The sequence below is a fragment of the Mytilus trossulus genome, chromosome 1, assembly GCF_036588685.1.
Source record: "Mytilus trossulus isolate FHL-02 chromosome 1, PNRI_Mtr1.1.1.hap1, whole genome shotgun sequence".
In the NCBI taxonomy this organism is placed as follows: Eukaryota; Metazoa; Mollusca; class Bivalvia; order Mytilida; family Mytilidae; genus Mytilus; species Mytilus trossulus.
In genome coordinates, this window is record NC_086373.1 from 62,627,298 (window position 1) to 62,646,649 (window position 19,352).

General features: G+C 32.3%; 1 protein-coding gene across 1 annotated transcript; it reads left to right on the plus strand.

Moving 5' to 3' along the window:
• The first annotated feature begins 11,674 nt into the window (after positions 1–11,674).
• On the plus strand, positions 11,675–13,681 carry LOC134686219 (uncharacterized). Its single transcript, XM_063545925.1, has 2 exons — positions 11,675–12,992; positions 13,104–13,681. Exons 1-2 carry the CDS (start codon positions 11,675–11,677, stop codon positions 13,679–13,681), a joined length of 1,896 nt encoding a protein of 631 aa, XP_063401995.1.
• The last annotated feature ends 5,671 nt before the right edge of the window (positions 13,682–19,352 follow it).

The following is a 19,352-nucleotide window of genomic DNA, read 5'->3' on the forward strand; positions in this document are numbered from 1 at the left end:
GATATTTAGCTGTTCATGTCATCGCCAAAAGTCTTGGACCTTTAAGTTCACGGGGACTTTTGTTCTTTCACTCCTATACAGGTTGTGATCAAGTAACGTCGTTTGCTTACAAATGAAAGAAAACTGCATGGGATACATTTTGAAGAGATAACACCTGTGTTTGAAACATTAAGTAGAACAGCATTACCTAATGTTATTTCCAATTTCATGCTTCAGATAGAGCGATATGTTATACTGATGTATGATAAAAACAAGCCAATGCACGAAGGTGAACGACGCACGGAAAGATCTATTCACTAGGAAAGGAAGGGCAGTAGATAACATTCCTCCATCAGAATCTGCTTTACTAGAACATACAAAACGAGCTGTTTACATGGTAAGCCTTTGTTGGGGGAAATATCTGGAACCTTCTCCCCAAGTAGGTTCACCGAGTGAATGGGGATGGCAGAAAGACAAAACACAGATGTGGATACCCTATTGGACATCATTGCAACAAGCTTCAGCCTGTTGTAATGAGCTGATAAATTGTGGCTGTAAAATTGAAATGGATGTCGTGGACGATGCAAATGCGTGAAGGCCATGCTGTTATGTACAGCACTTTGTAAATGTGGTGGGGAATGTTACAGAGACTAGATGACCAATCAATTAGTGATATAATTTGACAACTGAAGAAGTGTAATTACTTTCGTGTAGCAATGTGTTTGAAGTACAATTTGATAGAAAAAAATTAGTTGATGTGTTTAGCAAAGTTTTGGTTTTGTGCATTTCACTTGTTTTGGCGGCCATTTTGAAAATTTCAACCATTTTGAAAATTATTGAATAGTTCGAAATAGGGATAGAACTTATCTGAAATGATTCCTTATGTTGTATTTACTATAAAAAGATTTAGTTTCAAATCTCTTTACTTTTTATTGGTAAATTTGTGAAATTTATAGCATCTGTCCGCCATCTTGAAAATTTCCGCTATTTTGGATTTTTCAGAGTGGGTCCATAGCCTAAATTAACCACAATATACATGTTTACCCTTGTGCAAAGCTTCATGCTTTTATCATCAAACCCACAATTCTTTTGAAAATATGCACAAATCAGCTGGACTATAGGATCAATGGAAGTAGTTTCTTAATGCTAACAGTATTGAAGACTGGCTTGCTCATTTTGATAGATCACAAGTCTAAATTTTACACGTTAAGATAGTCGGTAAGATAAATTCGTTACATAGTGTGCTAGTGACGTATTACGGTATATATGGGGTCAGTAAATTCCAGGTCACTAACACACTATGTAACTAATATTGCCTGTTTTATTTAAAATATTCACAGTAAACTGAGACAAATATAGAAATTTTAATAGTACGAATAAAAACCCGTATGCAATTAAAAAATTCGCATGCAAGAAAAAACACAGGCTGTCATAAGAATAACCGAACTGAAATAACATTCAAGTCTTCTTGGAAATCAAATGTTTGTACCAATATAAAGGCTTAAAGTCTTTGAAAATTAAAATTTTGAATCAGCTAAACATATTGAATGCATTATTGAATTTATTTGCAAAAAGTATACACATGCCATAACAATTGTGTTCTGATATTTAACGAACTTACTACAAAAGAAACACCAACATTTTCCGCGGCTGCAAAATCCCGCACGACAACCGTATCGATCAATACAACAATTACGACATCCACAAGAGCAGACTCTCAATCTACCCTTTCCAGAACAGTGCCTATCAGAACAAAATTGTTGTACTGTTTCTTGCACAACTGAAATGAAACATTAATTATCTGATTAGTATTGAATTATTGTACTCAAGGTCTTTCCAATTACCAATGAGAATATCTAACAGTATTTTTATTCCCCCAAATTTATCAATTTTCGAAAAAAAAGAGTACTCGCCGTAAGTAACTAACAACCTATCTACATCATCTGAATAGGTAGAGTCGACCGTTTTAATCATAAATACCCATTGTTTGTCTTCTTTATTGAATAATAATTTTATGTTGTCTACAGATTTCAAGGGGGAAATTTAATAAGGTGATAACCGGGTACAGGTGCGGATCCAGTCATTTTGAAAGAGTTCCTATCCCTTACACATAATGAAACGTCCATAACATTGAAGTCCGCCGGTTTATCTGACTTTAGTATACTACAACCCCAGGCTATCATGGTTATCCTAAGTTTTAAGATGCAAAAATAATGCCACGGACACGAATTGAACAAGGTTTTATTAGCTACGCAGTAAATGTCAATGTGAAGGTTAGAATTGAACCACAAAATGTTCTATCATTTTCTATCCCTGGCTTTCTTTCTAATACATTCAAAATGTTTTTTAATACATTCAGCCAATTTTTTTTGTCATACATGTGCGTATGTTTGTAGTCAGTATCTTCCATAGATTTGATTTTCTAAGTAAATCATTTTTTTCGTAGAATTGTATTTCAAAAAGTTAGAAAACAAAAAAACATTGTACACAGTCTTAATGTTCATATAAATCCTGCTTTGAAGGTTCTTCATTAATCTTCAGCTATCAAAAATTGAATTGTATTGCACACTAGTTTCATATTCGAAAAATCTAATATCCAAAATGTGAAACTCGCCTAACTATGGAGTGCTAACTAAGTTTTACTATCCAAAGGTACCGGACACGATAAGGATAAAGCTGAAATATCATACTGGTCAAAGTTCAAAGTCAAGTTCAGGGGTACTTGATTGTGATATACACACCCCAGTCTATGATTCAACTGTATACTAAGTTTTAATACCTAAGTTTTATGGAGCAACAGTTTTGAACCTGACACGAAACGGTACGGACAGGCAGACGGACGGACAGTTGAACAAGGTGATTCCTACACGCCCCCAAATTTTGTTTGCAGGGGGTAGGATAAACAGAAATGCTTCTATTTATAAGGTGAGTTCAAACTTACCTGCAAGAAGAACCACAATTACAAGGAATACTCCAGTCTTTCTCATAATGTTGGATGTTTCAAATGTCAATGCTTAAAAAGACTAATATATTTTAAATTGATTGGATAAACACATTTTAAAGTAAACCACTTTATCCGAGTAAAAGCTTTTACATTAACAAATGAAATATTCTTTCTTCAATGATTCTCAATGATGAATTGCAGTCTCTTTATACTTGATAAGAACACTTGGGTAATTTTTTCCATGGATAATGCAGGTGACGATTTTAGTCATGAAAAGTAAAATTTCAACCCCGATATTTGGATTTAGGGCGGCGCTATTTTTTTGCCAAATTTTGAATTATCAAATAAGTCATATCAGAAATATTTTTGTCAGGAAATTGTTATTATCTATTTTAGCAGTGTGCATCCTTAATATATTTCAATGCATGAAAACCCGTTGGTTGCTACAAACGAATAGTAGCTACTTCATGAACTAAGTTTAAAAAAATCCAAACACACATAAATCAAGAAGTAATCTTTTACAAAAAATAAAACGCAAGTTTTACTTATCTCACGAGAAAAAAAATTGAATCAATAAGAAAATAAATGAAACTTATTTAACCCGTATTAAAATAGTAACACCTACTCTGAAAGTTATAAATCAAGACTTTTTAATGCAATATAAAAATTCTGTAAAAAATGCATGCAAACGGTTTATCAATGATATGACTTCATGCAGTCTTCACTTGTCGTGATACTCATCTTAAGAATTGTGAAAGTGAAAAGATATATGTGGAAACTTGTGATTCAATAGTCTCTTTACTTTAAATAATTTGTCAAAAAAGGAAACGATAAAACAACTTGAACTTATTACTCACGCAAATTAAATAAAGTATTTAATAACTCTATAATTATTTTACCACCACAAATTTTAGTTTTCCCTGCACTACAGTAATGCAAATTGGGTTACCTTGCAAGTCTTTCCCAAAATATGACACAACATATGAACTGCACAGAATATATATACCATATAAAATAAAATAATAAAAAAAAATTGGCAAAACATGTTGCTGCAATCATATATCACTCACTTTGTTATTTGTAATAGATTATTTTTTTAACATAATTTTTTACATAAGCATGTTTTGCATACTAGTTTTTGTGTTAAATATTAATGTTAATATGGAATTATTTTTTTGCAGTTTACCTTTATACGATTATGTAGATAACAACTACAAACATTTATAATGCTTCGTAAAGGAAGTAAGAAGTGTTTCTTTAATTCAAAGTCTAAGCTCTGCAGTTGACATTACTTATCCATGAATGTTAAACATCGTAAATACTTTATCATTTGTGCAGCTTGCACGCATACTTTGGAGATAACACTTGAACATTAGATGAATTCGTCAGATATTCGTTTTTGTTTAGAATACAGGTGTCTCCTGACTTGAGGTTTCCGTATGGGATATGTCCGTGGTCCTTGACCGTGTTTAAAGACCATTTAGAAACTGTGTAGGTTTTTCCCCTCTCTCTTGAATAGACTATCCGATATGTTTTAAATTGTTGAATAGTGGTTTTATAGACTCTTATATTTTCTGAATGTACTGTAACTTGTAACTAACATACTCTTCGTGGATTTTACTTTCCGTCTATATTTGATGGAGAACGTTTACAAACATAGTTATAGATGTTAAAAATACACATTCATTTGAGAAGTTAAACTTGTTGTGTATTTCTTTAAAATATTAAATTCGATTTAAAAGCTTTAGATGTTTTAATTTGACTCTTTTTGAATGGATCATTTCACAGGTTTGCCTTAAAATTTATGACACAAAGAAAAAATGACTGCGCGATCCCCCCTTTACCGTTTTCCCGCCACACGGTTATTTTTTGTATTGTACATGGAGCATGAGGAGTTGGATAAGGCAAGTGTATGGTGTAAATTTACAAGTAATGCATTGTTCATTCTGAGGACTATCAATTGGGGATGCCAAAGATACACATACACGTATATTTTAGTATGGGAATGAAATCATACACAACCACGCCAGCTAAGGATTGTTTTTTTTTTCAATTGGATAAAATATAGGCTCTTTTAACACACAAAGAAGCATTTTTTTTTATCTCATTTTAGGGACAACACTGATGAAGACCATTAGTTGTGCCAAAATATCTGTCAATACGATCTTAGTTCATCTTGTTCGTATATATTTTTGAACATCGATTCTACTGTTTCCTCTATTTATCTTTTATCGATACCGTTGCACAAACCTTTTAAAGACGTCATATGGGTTTCCTTGAAGTCAACCTCATTTATTGGGTCAGACATTAACGATAAATTTACTTGATTGTGTGTTCGCTTCTGACATACGGGAGGTAACGTGTCATTATTTGATTATATTAAGTACGTAAAATGATTAAAGTTGTACATATATATAAAAAAGAAATGTAGTATGCTTTCTAATACAGTGTACTTCATTGTAATAATTATAATGGTGACAATAAGAGGTCCACAAAATACTGATTACTTGAAAAAAGAAATATATAAATACAAATTATATAATAGATTGAAATTTGTTGTTTGTGTGCGGGAATTAACCAAAAGAATAGCGAATATGCATCCCCTTATATCTTAGCGGTAACAAATATTTGTCCTTCCCTCAGCAGGAATTGAAACCACTATTCGATGACATCGAATAAACTAGTATATATATTATATTTATATAATATTTATAGTTGTGTCAGCATGCAATAATACTTTCATTTACATTTTGAACATTGTTAGAATTTTAAATACAACTAACTACTGGACTTATTAATTGCCTATGCTGCGAAATAAGATGTGCACCTGAATTGTTAGATTTGTTTCTCTTTTGATCATCACAGTAGAAAATGGTAAACAAATCTATTTAAACATACATTATTCTTCTTCAATTATAAGCACGTTTGTTTAAAAGCTGTTATGAAATGTCAATTCAAATGTAATTATGTAATACTTTGTATTACTTTTCGTGCATAATTGTGTTGTATGGGTAGCAAAATGTATCATATTTCATAAAAGAGGACGGAAAATTGAAAACTAGTATCAAAGATGAGGTATGATATATAAGGGTCATGATATGACCCCTTAAATTATAGATGGAAAACAACTGTTATATTCCTGACTTGGTTCATGCATTTCCCCATGTAGAAAAATTGCGGATTAAACCTGTTCTTATAGCTAGCCAAATCTTCTGGTTATCTTAGAATGTCTTTTGCAAAGCAATACTTTTTTTTAATATTGACCGTTAATATACAATATAAATAGAAACATCTTATTACACGTTGTATTTAGCAAGATTTTCAAGATTGACTGGCAATATATAAAAGAAACACAACGTCCATATCTTTAAATACGCTTTGAATCAGATAATCTGTATGACTAATGAAAAGAAAGGAATGCTACACCTTAAGTAATATTGGGGTAAAATTCAAACCTGTCAAAAGTATGATAACTTTATTTATCAAAGAACAGACTGGTGTTATCTGTATACTTTCAGTGTTTAAATGTCAATATGATGTCATGAACATGTCAATAGGAGGCTATTTTGACATTTTTTGTAGTTCAGCACTAAATTCAAGAAATCTGAAGTCTCATCAAAATGTGTACGACAAATTCAACAACAAAGATACTGATGTCTTAGAGATTTATTTATGTCCTGTGAATATTTGAATGATCAATTTATTTACGAGTAATATATTGTTTCATACTGGAAAACAAAGTACTTTAATATTTTATTTTTTATTTCAAGGGATAAAATAGCTATAACATACTTTCTCCTTTACAACATAAATGTTCATTTCCGGAAAGTGCTCTTTCTGAAACGAAAAACAACAGTAGAAATTAGGGGTTCGGGGTTGGGGGTAGGTCAATATTATTGAATAATTGCTAATCTGCTTCGCGTATTTCCTTTTATATAAAATGGTGGATTAAACCTAGTTTTTTAGCTAGCTACATCTCTCACTTGTATGACAGTCACATACAATTCAATTATATTGACAACAATGTGTGAACAAAACAAACAGACATTATAGATAAAAATGTACTGTCGAGATAGCCGAAAGCACAATCAAATGGAACGAACATAGATAATCCACATGCAATAACGACTTTCGGAGTGTAGCTAGTCGAGTGTTTCAATGGTGAAGACGTAAATAATTAGGGAGATAAAAGGGCAACAATAGTATACAGTTTTTAATAATGAACTTCCTGACTTGGTACTGGACATCTCAAGAATCAGACTGTATACCAAACATTTTGTGGCTTTAAGTCTTTGTCAACGATGTCGTATATTTTTGCTTAGTAACAGACATAGGACTTCATAATCTTGAGTTCAGTTTCCACATGTGACCTTTTTCTTTAGCTATTATTTTACATTGAAGCCGTCTTAAATGACTTTGCCATTAACTGTCAACCCTTTTCCAGGTCCAAAACAAATTACTCTATTAGAAGAACTCTGTTTGCCTTTTAATATAAAATATTTCATTATGAAGACAACCCCAATTTTTTTTTTATTAGTAATCATTATGATCACTAGAAATTTGGAGTTAAACGGTTGTTCATTTTAGAAATGAAATCATTTATGTTTTTCGTTTTTCCTATTCCTCATTGTATATTTTATTATGGTTGGTGGTCTTGGTTGGCCATAGATTTTGCAAACCAATATGGAAATACGTTAGTTTTTTTACGGATTTATATAACAACAAACGACAGCTTTGAACAAGATGTCCATTAGAATGTAATAATTTAATCTCTCTGCATATGCATGCATGCAAAATGCGTGTATTCTTGAAATAGTGTTTTTACTTTATTACTGCTGCATTTAACATATTTAAATTATTATGTAAATTTATAAGCAACTTCCTCAATAAATACATATTTTTTTTACAAAGGACAAATGTGTTAGCATTTGTAAATCATGATGATGTATATGCTAGCGACAGTAACAAGAATTATGCATTGAGCTTAAATCCTAGGTAATAGGCTAACGCACAAGTATTACGTTATTGTATGAAATATTAAGCCATTATGCTTATTTCCTAAAATCTGATGATGATTAATCAACCAGTGGTCAAGCACACTTATAGGCAATGAGTTACCTTTGGTATTTTTGTTTGTTCTTCCAAGTACTTGTACATTCAGTTGAATATACTTGATGTAAGTATTGTTTAAAGTATACTCTAAATATTGATTAATTTAGTCGATCTTCAATTTTTTTTTTGTATCTTTACATATTCATAACATCATTTACTTATATTTCTCAGTGGTATCATACTAACTTCTTTATTTCAAACAAGTGATTGTATCAAATAAAAAGAGGCTATTGATGATTTATCTGAAATTATTTGAGGAAAATCATTATTTCACTGGTGGAGCTAGATTTGGTGGGGTCAAAAGAAGACAAATGTAGATAAGAGTTTTTGCTGACATCATCTTTCCACAAATTTTAATGTATATGTAAAAATACTGTTTACATTTTCCGAAATACCCCCTGGGCCGTCTTGTCTTTTTCACTTCAACATAAATCAACAATGGTCTTCTAGAAGTTATTGACGGGTCCCTGCTACAGCTCCAGACCTGCATTTAGATTTGTTATAATGTATTTGCAAATATGGCTGTATTTTCACCACACATTTAATCTGAGTACAGAAAAACCTGTCCATCTGGAAAAGTTTTAGAGCATGTTTGGTCTGGATATATAAAATTTAAATGATTTTTAGATTTAGAATATTAAAAATTTTGCTATTCATTTTGTTTTCCATTCCTACAGAAGGTTCCAAAATAAATTGCATTGTTAGCCTTAAGTTGAAATCATGTCTTTACTGAATTTCTTAAGTCGTTTTTGTCTAAAAATGAATAAAGCATACTTACACCAGACAGTTCAATGATCATTTTACAAAGATTAAACTTTCAGAATCCCCAGAGAAGACGGCAACTGTAAACTGGTACATGTATAACATTTTTTCCATAGAAGGCTTTGAAAGATTCATAAGTAAAGTTGAGGAGAAGTAAGAGGAAAATTTCAAAATTTATGTTTTTTCTAGAGGAACTATATGGTACGTTAGATAGACATAACGTTGGCTAATTTCATTCTCGTACAGAGTATGATTTGTCCTTGCCTCAAACAAGATATTTCACTAAGTTGGTCGTTTTTTAGATTTAATTGAATAAATTCTATCAATCTGTTTAAAATGAGAAAAAAAACCGTGATAAAATAGCAGAAAAATCAATTGTTCAGAACCATTATTCTCCATAAACTACATGTACATAGCACACAAAATAGAGAATTGAAACGGGAAATTTGTTAAAAACCATTAAACCAACCAAAGAGCACTAGACAGTCAAAGGCCACTTATAAGTCTTTAACACAGCAAGAAATCTGGAATCCGGAGGTGGGTTTCAGCTCAATTAAGATTTATTATAATCTATTTGCAAATATGGCTGTATTTACACCACACATTTAATCTCAGTACAAAAAAAACTTTAAAAATGTTTTAGAGCACGGCTTGGCCCGGAAATATAGAATTTAAATGCATTTTCAGATTTAGAATATTAAAAAGTTGACTGAATTTTACTATTCATTTTGTTTTCCATTCCTACAGAAGGTTTCAAAATTAACTATGTTAGGAAAGTGGTTTGAGAAGGTCACCTGATATAATTAAAACTGAAAGTATTGTTGTATAGCTTACTCTGCAACATTCTATTTCAGTTTAGAAGATGATAAATATCTTTTAAATTCTTGTAATTTTTTGGATGCAATTAAGGGTGAGTTTTAAATAATTGGTTTGCTATGCTTACATTCGAAATTAAGTGCCAGTGTTTTCTAAAAGTCTTTCCCAGTTGTTTAACTCGATTATTCTACTTTGTTGTCATGCTTACAGATTGTGATTTCCCATTACTCGAAAAAGTCCAGCAGTACATTTTCATTTCTTGCGAAAAACACAAAGATGTCATGCCGATATACTGACAAGTGCATAATTTAGAAAGCGTGTCTAAATTCTCCGTTTCAGAATCTAAAGGACTATGGGTAATCTCATTATTTCTCCACCAAAATGAAAATAACGTTACGTCATTGGTTGAATTTCCATTGTTTAGAACGTTTTTAACCAATCACAACGTTTTATGTGTACGCTTTTGAAAATATTACGCAGGATGCATTAGATTCTAAAACGTCGAATTCTCCTAGTATTTTAGAGATGATTTGAAAGATTCTCAAGAAGTCTGTTAAGCTTGGCGACATTGGGGCTCCCAGAGGGACCACTCATTATTATGTTTTTATATATCACGTTATTGAACTTAAATTCATTGTTTTCTTGTGTATTTCTTAGTTATTCCAGACATTCTTTCCTTGGTAAAAGTGTGATTGTATATGTAACAATATTACAGATATTTCTTCTGCCCACGCTCGGTATACAGACTGATTGATTTCCTTATTGGTTCATATTTGTGTACATACTATAGCACTCCACAGTTCGGTGTGTAGTTTCGCAAAATAAAATTACATTATCAGGTTCCTTTTTTTTTCAATTTTGTTAATGGAGAACGTCGTATCTTGTGTAAATGGATGTTTTCTATAGTCATATTAGCAAAGAGGGACGAAAGATACCAGAGGGACAGTCAAAGTTTGGTGTTAATTACGTTTGATGTTCGTGTCAGCAGGGGCAGATATGAGTTTTAACCTTTTAACTAAAAATGATACTTGAGAGTTGTTTTGTTCTGTGGTACAAAATGTTGCACTATATTGTCTAAATAATTCTATCCTTTTATAAAACGTGTTTTTTTTCTGTTTAAGTCACGACTGTTATTTAGATGTGTGAGAAGTTTTTCGTTGTAATTCCTTTTTTATTGAGTGCCCCAGATTTTTCGTTTGTTTTTATCCTTTTGCTGTAAGGATAGGTACATAATGAGGATAATAACTAGGTTATATAAACTTAAACCGAAACACCAGGTGAAATTATAAATTTTACTACATACAATTAATTATTACTAAAATTACATCTATGTGTTTATTTATGAATAATTGAAGTAATAAAAGAATATGTATTTGCCTACATAGTTTTGTTCAAATATTAATATTGACCGACTATTTCAAATGTTTAAGGATATCAAAATGCACAATGTATAATTCAACCCCCCAAGTTCGTCCCACCCGCAAGTTCGTCCGCCATCATTGTTTTCATTTATCGCGCATGCGGACGACCCATGACGTCACATTCCAGCTGATCGGCGTTCTATATATAGTAAAGAACAACGTGGAAAAGTGAAACCAAAACATGAGATTGAAACAGGTAAATAATCATAAAAATAAAAAAATCTTTGTCAAAACCGCCATTTTTACTAATCCCCTTTTCTACCTATCTTTAAATTGATTTTTTAATAGTAAAACACAGGGAAAATCCCTTCCAAACTGAGTTGCCGGTTTGTTTACATTCCAGTGATCAAGACTCGTGACCTACAAAAGTATGTCAGGCCAAGCATACGTAAAAATCGTATCTAACAAATATGGAAATTTTAATGAATTTTTTGCAAAGATAATGAAAAATCCGGGAAAAAAGATGAATTATCGCTTTAAAATGGCTTCTACTGCCGAATGAGATTTTTCCCACAGCATCATGGTTGCAAAAAAAGCTAAGGCTTTGTTAATTCCTGACCAATATTTACGATAAAGGGCTCAAAATCTAGCTGAGAATTTACACTTTACATACACAGAAATAGATATATACACATACACAATGTTAAAACCAAAAAATACAGCAATAAACAAAAGACATCTCATTACATTTCAGGCTAAACCTACCTTCCTCAGGCATGATAAAAAGTACAGACTGTACAGTCCCACGGCTTTGACAAATGCATACATATCAGTAAAGAATAATGAAATGTCACAAAGAAAAGCAGCTCTTCAATTAAATGTCCCAAGGCAAACTCTACGTGATAGAATCACCGGCAAAATAAGTCCAGATTGTGTCACCACTGGAAGGGCACCTGTCTTTTGGCTTGAAGAGGAGGCACGCCTTGTGGAACATGTAAAGTCCATGGCTTCATATGGATATGGGTACACCAGACAAGAAGTTACAGATCTAGCTACTGATTTTGTCCACACAATCAAAATAAAACCAAGGAGTGAAGAATTTACCTTGAGATGGTTTGAGGGTTTCATAAAAAGATGGCCAGAACTTAGAGTGGTGAAACCTAGAAGTTTGGAGATTCTACGTGCAAAATGTGGTTCTGTTTCAAATGTTGAAAAATACTTTGCAAGCTTAAAGGAAGTCGTCCTAAAATACAATCTTCAGGATAAACCACATCTCATATTTAATGTTGATGAAAAGGGTATAACACTGAATCACAAACCACCTAATGTTGTATCTGGAATTGAATGTAACACATCATCAGTAACATCTGGAAGGTCTAGTACTACCACCATACTTGGATGTGGAAGTGCCTCGGGATTTGCTGTTCCTCCATATTTTGTATTTGAAGGGAAAAGAATGAATAATGAATTGATGAATGGTGCAATAACTGGTGCTGTTGGTGCAGTATCAGACTCAGGATGGTCCAATACCAACATATTCAGACAATATTTAACAGACCATTTTCTTAAATACATCCCTGGTAGAAACAATGACAATGTACTTCTTCTCCTCGACGGGCATACATCACATGTAGCAGTTGACATAATTGAATGGGCACAGGAACATCACATCATCATTCACGTCTTACCAGCTCATAACTCACATAGTTTACAACCTTTGGATGTTGGATGTTATGGGCCGTTGCAGCGTATTTACGATAATGAATGTCACAAAACCATACGTCAAAACTCCTCAGTAATAACCAAATACAATATATGTGAACTAGCCTGCAAAGCATACCAGAAAGCACTGTCCCCAGAAAACCTTCATTCAGCATTAAGGAAGACTGGAATATACCCCCTGGATAAGACTGTCATCAACCAAGATCAACTGAAACCATCAGAGGTATTTACAAGAAATGAGGAATGCAAAGAAACTACAGAGACTACAGATGAACCAAAAACAGATGAGATCCAAATGCAAGTAGTAGAAGTTGATATGAATAGAGAAGTAACAGAAGCTGTTGAAAGTGCTGTGACTGTGACTGATGTTGTTGAAGATATGCAAGACCATGATACTGCTGTACCACACTTCTTTGCGGAACGAATAAACAAACTAAAAAAAATGAAGTCCGAAAATGACAAGAAAGAAAGAAAAACACTTGGAAAGATTGTCTCTGGTATGCCAATAACTGAAAGTGAGGTAACAGAAAAGGTTAAACAGCACGTTGAAAACCAAGGAAAAAATAAACCAAGCAACCAGAGTTGTAAGAAAACTGGAAAACAAAATAAAAAGAATACGTCTACTTCTGCTTCATCACTTACATCAGGACCTAGCCATACTAAACCTGGACCTAGCAACATATCTAATAAACCAGGAACTAGCCACAAGTCTCCAAAACCAGGACCTAGTCACATATACATTGATGATTCCATGGACTTCAGCGATACAGACAATGAAGACATTCCAGAGGTCGAATTATACTGTGTGTGTAAACAGTTTACCCCCAATCAAATTAGACTTGGGGTTGGTGTTGAACTTACCAAATGGGTGCAGTGTGATAATTATAGGTGCAAGCACTGGACACATCTGAAATATTGTACAGAATTGAGGGCTGTGAGGAGGAATACCAAGTTTTACTGCAAACATTGCAAGGGCATGGAATAGACAATTTTGCCAAATTTCCTTGTTATTGTTACTTGTTGAAAATTTTATTGTTAATTATTTATTTTTGTTGCTTTTTTTCAATACTTACCCTTTTAAATTAACTTTGAACAAAAAATGCGAAAAGGCAATGTGTTTGGCCTAACCTGTGTGACGTAACACGGTTGTACATCCGGTGGACGAACTTGAGGGGCGAAAGTAGAACAGGCATTGATTTCAAGTAAGTGTTCACTTTTGCATTTCCGTTATACTACGCTCTTCTGTTGATTCTTTTTCATGCCAAAGATTAGAATTTTATTGAATCTTTATTACTGCAAATTATCGGGAATATACGGGAAACGTAGCTGAAAATGCACCGCGATATTCGTTAGGTGGACGAACTTTGGGGAGTGGAGGATATTAATGGATGATATAATGATATCTTATTACAATTCTTTGAAGAAAATGTTACTAACATAGAAGTATATATATGGTATCATATGTATTCAATTCAAACATGTATCGTCATACACATTAATCAATATGAGTTTTGACAAAATAATAAAAAAAACGAAGTATAGTGCTAATATCATAGCAAAGAATCGTATGCAATACACCATTTTGAAATTGAGATCATAAGCTCCTGTACAAAATTATGGTTACATCGTTATACAAGTTTCATTACACAACTCATAAGAAAGTGTTTGAGTAAATATCAGAAATTATGGAAAATTCCCCATTTTTAATAGATAGGATCCCCTAACTCGGAAACGTCATATCTAATTTTTTTTAAATCGAAATAAGCCTTGCATTAATGATATGAACTATTCACCAAAGTTTCATAAAAATCCTTCGAGCATTTTTGAGTTATTGTCCTATATGTTGACGACGGACGGATAGACGATGGCACGTTCAGAAGGATAACGTTATATCACAAAACGTTCTGTAAGCGTGAAAAAAAAATTCAATATTTTCAATTTAAAGGTCAAGGTCATATATGGTGCTCATTTTCCATCTTGACCTATTGGTGTTAGCTTGAAAGATGAAACAGTTTTACCCGGATAAGCTTGTTTATTTTATGAGAAGAATGATTGCCAGTAACAACTAGAAGAAATCAAAGTTAAATAATAGTATTCTCCTCGATAAAGGGGAGACAATCTGGATAGGGGCGATTTTCTTTTGTTGTTGAGTTTATAAACAGGTAGCAAAGTTGGTTAAAGTGAACACATTTGTTTGCAGACCTTAGTTTATTTCTAAGAAGTGAACAATAAAAATTACTGTTCCTCTATTACTTTAACTTCCTATCTGGACCTAAACACACAGTTTAACCAGAAACGTACATGCGTAAAATATAGTTCTTCGTTTCAATCAAAGAAAATATATCATTTAAGAATTGGATGCATCTTTTTGTGAATTTATGGGATATAAAAGCGTTGATCGAAGTACATTTTATATGAAGCTCAGAAGCGTTTATTCTTAACATAAGCGCACAGTCAACGAATTTTCAACCCCATAGAATTACAAAAAGAAGCGTTCAATAGTTATAATAACAATATTTGCTGGGATCATGAAACCACGATTCCTATCAAGTTTTTCTTTTATTTACCAGTTCACTTTGTTGTGGAAGCTCGTGTCATCATGAATATAACGTTTCATTTTGAAATGAAGGTTAATTTCAGAAAGACGCAAAATTGCTGTAAGCCAATCAAAATAACGTTTTATAATGAAAAATACATGTTATGTAAGTATTCATCTATGAATTCTGTTTGCTTACTTTATTTGGTCTTTTATTTATTTTTTATTTGAGCGTCAATGGTGAGTCTTTTGTAGACGAAATGTGCGTCTAGCGCAAATACAAAATTTCAATCCTTGTCTCTATGACGAGTTTATCTAGACTCTGTGTCAATAAAGACGATTTCTTACTGCAAGTCTTAATTAGAATACATTATTTGTAAAATGTAGGTCGAGGTGTCCCCTTTTTATAGACATTCGTTTATATAAGAAAATCCCTCCTCTATAGAAATATTGAACTTGGTCTAGAAACATGTAAAACTTTTTAAATTAAAGATTCATATTTTGATATGAGAATCAACTATTACCAAAACAATTTTTATTTGAAGTTGTAAAATATGAAGCTTTATTATATAACCCTATATTTTTTAGTAAAGGTTGTTTCTTATCCGAGAATAATAAATGTTTTGTGTTAAAAATCTTACATAAGTTGGATATAATTGATATTGAGTTATGATAAACACCTGCAATGAAATGCGTTAAACTAATTTAAACACTTCTGACTTCCTTAAAGTAGCATTATAATTTTTTTGTAGTTGTAAAAATCTACATAATCGTGTCTAGGTAACAAAAAACTAAAATTAATACCACATTAACATTAATATTTGACACAAAACCCAATGCATGTTTATATTAAACGTTTTTAAAGTCTCTAACAAATAACGAAATGAGCCAAGTATGATTGCAGCAACATGTTTTGACACTATTATTTTTTCAATTGAGTATAGATATTCTGTGCAGTTTACATGACGTGTCCTATTTAGGTAAAGAATTTCCAGTAAACCAATGTGCATTTCTGTAGTGTCAGAAAAATTAAATTTGTTCTAGAAAAAAAATTAAGCAGTCACTTTATGTGCGTGAGTTATAAAGTGAGTTCAAGTTGTCATATCTTTTTTCTTTTTTTCAAAGATATTTAACGTAAGGAACTATGGACCCACATTTTATTATCACTTTCGCAGTTTTTCAGATGAGTATCAATATCAGTATAGACTGCATGTAATCATATCATTGATAAAGGGACCACTCTGGTATAGTTTATATGCATTCTCTACATAAATTCTATATTGCATACATGATATCTATCAACAAGCCTGAAATCATAGCTTCTAATGAATGTTTTACTATTTTTTTATATATTTCTTATGTAAATAAACTGTTATTGTCTCTGATATTCATATGATGAAGACATTTTTTTTTCAATCAGTTTAATTGAGGCCTGGAGCTGGCATGTCAGTAACTGCTAGTAGTCTGTTGTTATTTATGTATTATTGTCATTTTGTTTATTTTCTTTTGTTTCATATTCTGACATCGGACTCGGACTTCTCTTTAACTGAGTTTTACTGTGCGTTTTGTTGTGCGTTTGTTTTTTCTACATTAGCTAGAGGTATAGGCAATGGGAGGGCTGAGATCTAAAAAAAAAAGATGTTTAACCCGCCGCAATTTTGCGCATGTCCCAAGTCAGGAGCCTCTGGCCTTTGTTAGTCTTGTATGATTTTTAATGTTATTTCTTGTGTAGTTTAGTACCATCTATGACGTTCATTATTACTGAACTAGTATACATATTTGTTTAGGGTCCAGCTGAGGGACGCCTCTGGATGCGGAGGTTTCTCGCTACATTGAAGACCCTGTTTTGAATTTTCCTCAGAGTTCGGTATTTTTGTTATTTTACTTTTTGCTTAATGAGTGTTTCACCTAGACTCAGAAAGCACAATACAGTGAAGATCATTGCTTATTATCAAAGAAAAGTTAAACTTTATGCAGAAAATAAGCAAAAATATAAGAATTGGCAGGATGTAAGACAGCAGTGCAGTGGCTTAGGTTATTTGTGAATCGAAACTATAGATAACCTTATACAAGTTTATAAAAGTAAATGCCTGGTAATAGGTTTTGATGGCTTTATAAATAATTTTAACAACATACTGTGATATCACGTTTTTGATAATATTTCTACTGGAAAGTCATACTTTTAACCAAAATATAAGTATCTATTTAGCAATTGCGATATCGTCGTATGGAAGGGACTCACATTAAAAACCGTAATCGACTAGAAACATTTCAAAAAATTAAAACGAGAAAACCCCTTAACGGCTTAATGTGCAAAACAATAATTGAAAAACAAAGATAAATATCATATGAAAATGGCATTTTTTTTTAATTGGCCTTAAAAAAAAGATGCATTTAATTGCATGCATATGAGAAAGAAAATGTTCTAAAGTTAAAAGTGTTTACAAAAACAGGAAATGAATCTCAATGCCTATGCAACTAATCCAATCCTGTTTTGAGCCGAGAAAAAATAAAATTCATATTTCGAGGAAATGTATGCTTATTGTTTATATACTGCAACTTTTACAACTATTCCAAATGAATGCGTTGTCAACTTCGTAAACACGGCGAAATAAAGTCTGTGGCAAATTTTAACAGCTGATGAACTTTAACAAAATTTAGGCCGAGTAACTACAGTTTGAAAATACAACATGGAGACATGTACAAACTAAATACAATCTAAGGAAAACTGTCTAGATGTTAAAGGCTCTGACAACAGCGCTCAAATACCTAAACTACATTTTGTTTGAGTGTGCCCTATTTATTGTTCACGGATATTAGAATTCTAACAAAAGTTATTTCGAAAGTTTTCAATTTTGAGAAATATAAATTTAGAAAATCTTTCTAAATGGATCATGACAAATGAAAATATTAATTTAAATATAGTTTTTAATATTGTAGTTGTTATCAAATAGTTAATTTCTATGTATGTTGCATTGGCGTTTGTTTTTGTTGCACTTCAGTGTTTCTGTTGTTTCATTGTTTTCTCGGTTTTAACTCGTAACCCGGATTTTTTTTTCTGTCAATCGATTTTTGACTTTTTAACAGCGCTATACTACTGTTGCCTTTTTTAGTCTGTATCTAAATAAAAATGTTCAAATGAGACAGGAAAAAAAAGAGACACAAAATCAGGTAAACAAGTGGAGTTATCCCTCTTTGGACCGGATCAGTCAACGAAATGGTTATTCGTTATACTTCTATGGAACGCCACAGTTTTTTTTTTGTGATATTACATTTTGTTGTTTTATTATTACTTACATAATATGGTTTTGACATACGTAATGATGTTTCAAAATTTGACGATTTTTTTACTACCAGATGGGTTTGTTTCAGTATTTGATGTGGTCTTGTCATTCTTTGATGTGGTTATCACCAAATAAATTCTGTTAGATATTCCCATTGGTAATAGGGAAGACATTCAAGTACAAGAGTTCAATACTGATTAGATGATTTATGTTTCATTTCAGTTGCACAAGAAACAGAAAAAGAATGTTCTTGAACGCACAGCAGTTGGGATGGTAGATTAAAGCTTTGCCCTTGAGGGTGTCATACTTGTTGTACTAGAAAATATGGTAAGAGGGGATTTTGCCGTCGTTTTGCACCTTTTGGCAGAAAAATGTTACTGTTACATTTGTCGTAAGTTTATGAAGCATTAGAACAAAATTTTCATAAAAATAATAAGGAGATGTGGTATTGATTGCAAATAAAACAACAGATGAGTAATTAACTTTGTATATGTCTTCTCGATAAGTTTTTTTCACGGTCCTATACCAGAACTTTTCACGATCCAATCGCAATACCTGACCACCTATAGGTATTCTTTCATGATTTTTTTTCTCGATATACCGAGGGACACCCATGTTATACGTGTCTAAACTCAGTTTGTGTAAGTTCTGTTTGATTCATGGAATTTGAATATATCTTGATGAATACAATAATCTCGGGCAGCGAACGATATCTCCAAAACAATACTAACGGTTGAGGTACGTACCAAACGTACCTGATACGTAGCAAATGTAATACTTACTAGCAGCCGCCATTTCACTTTTGTTTTAGATAATTGATGTATATACTTACTATT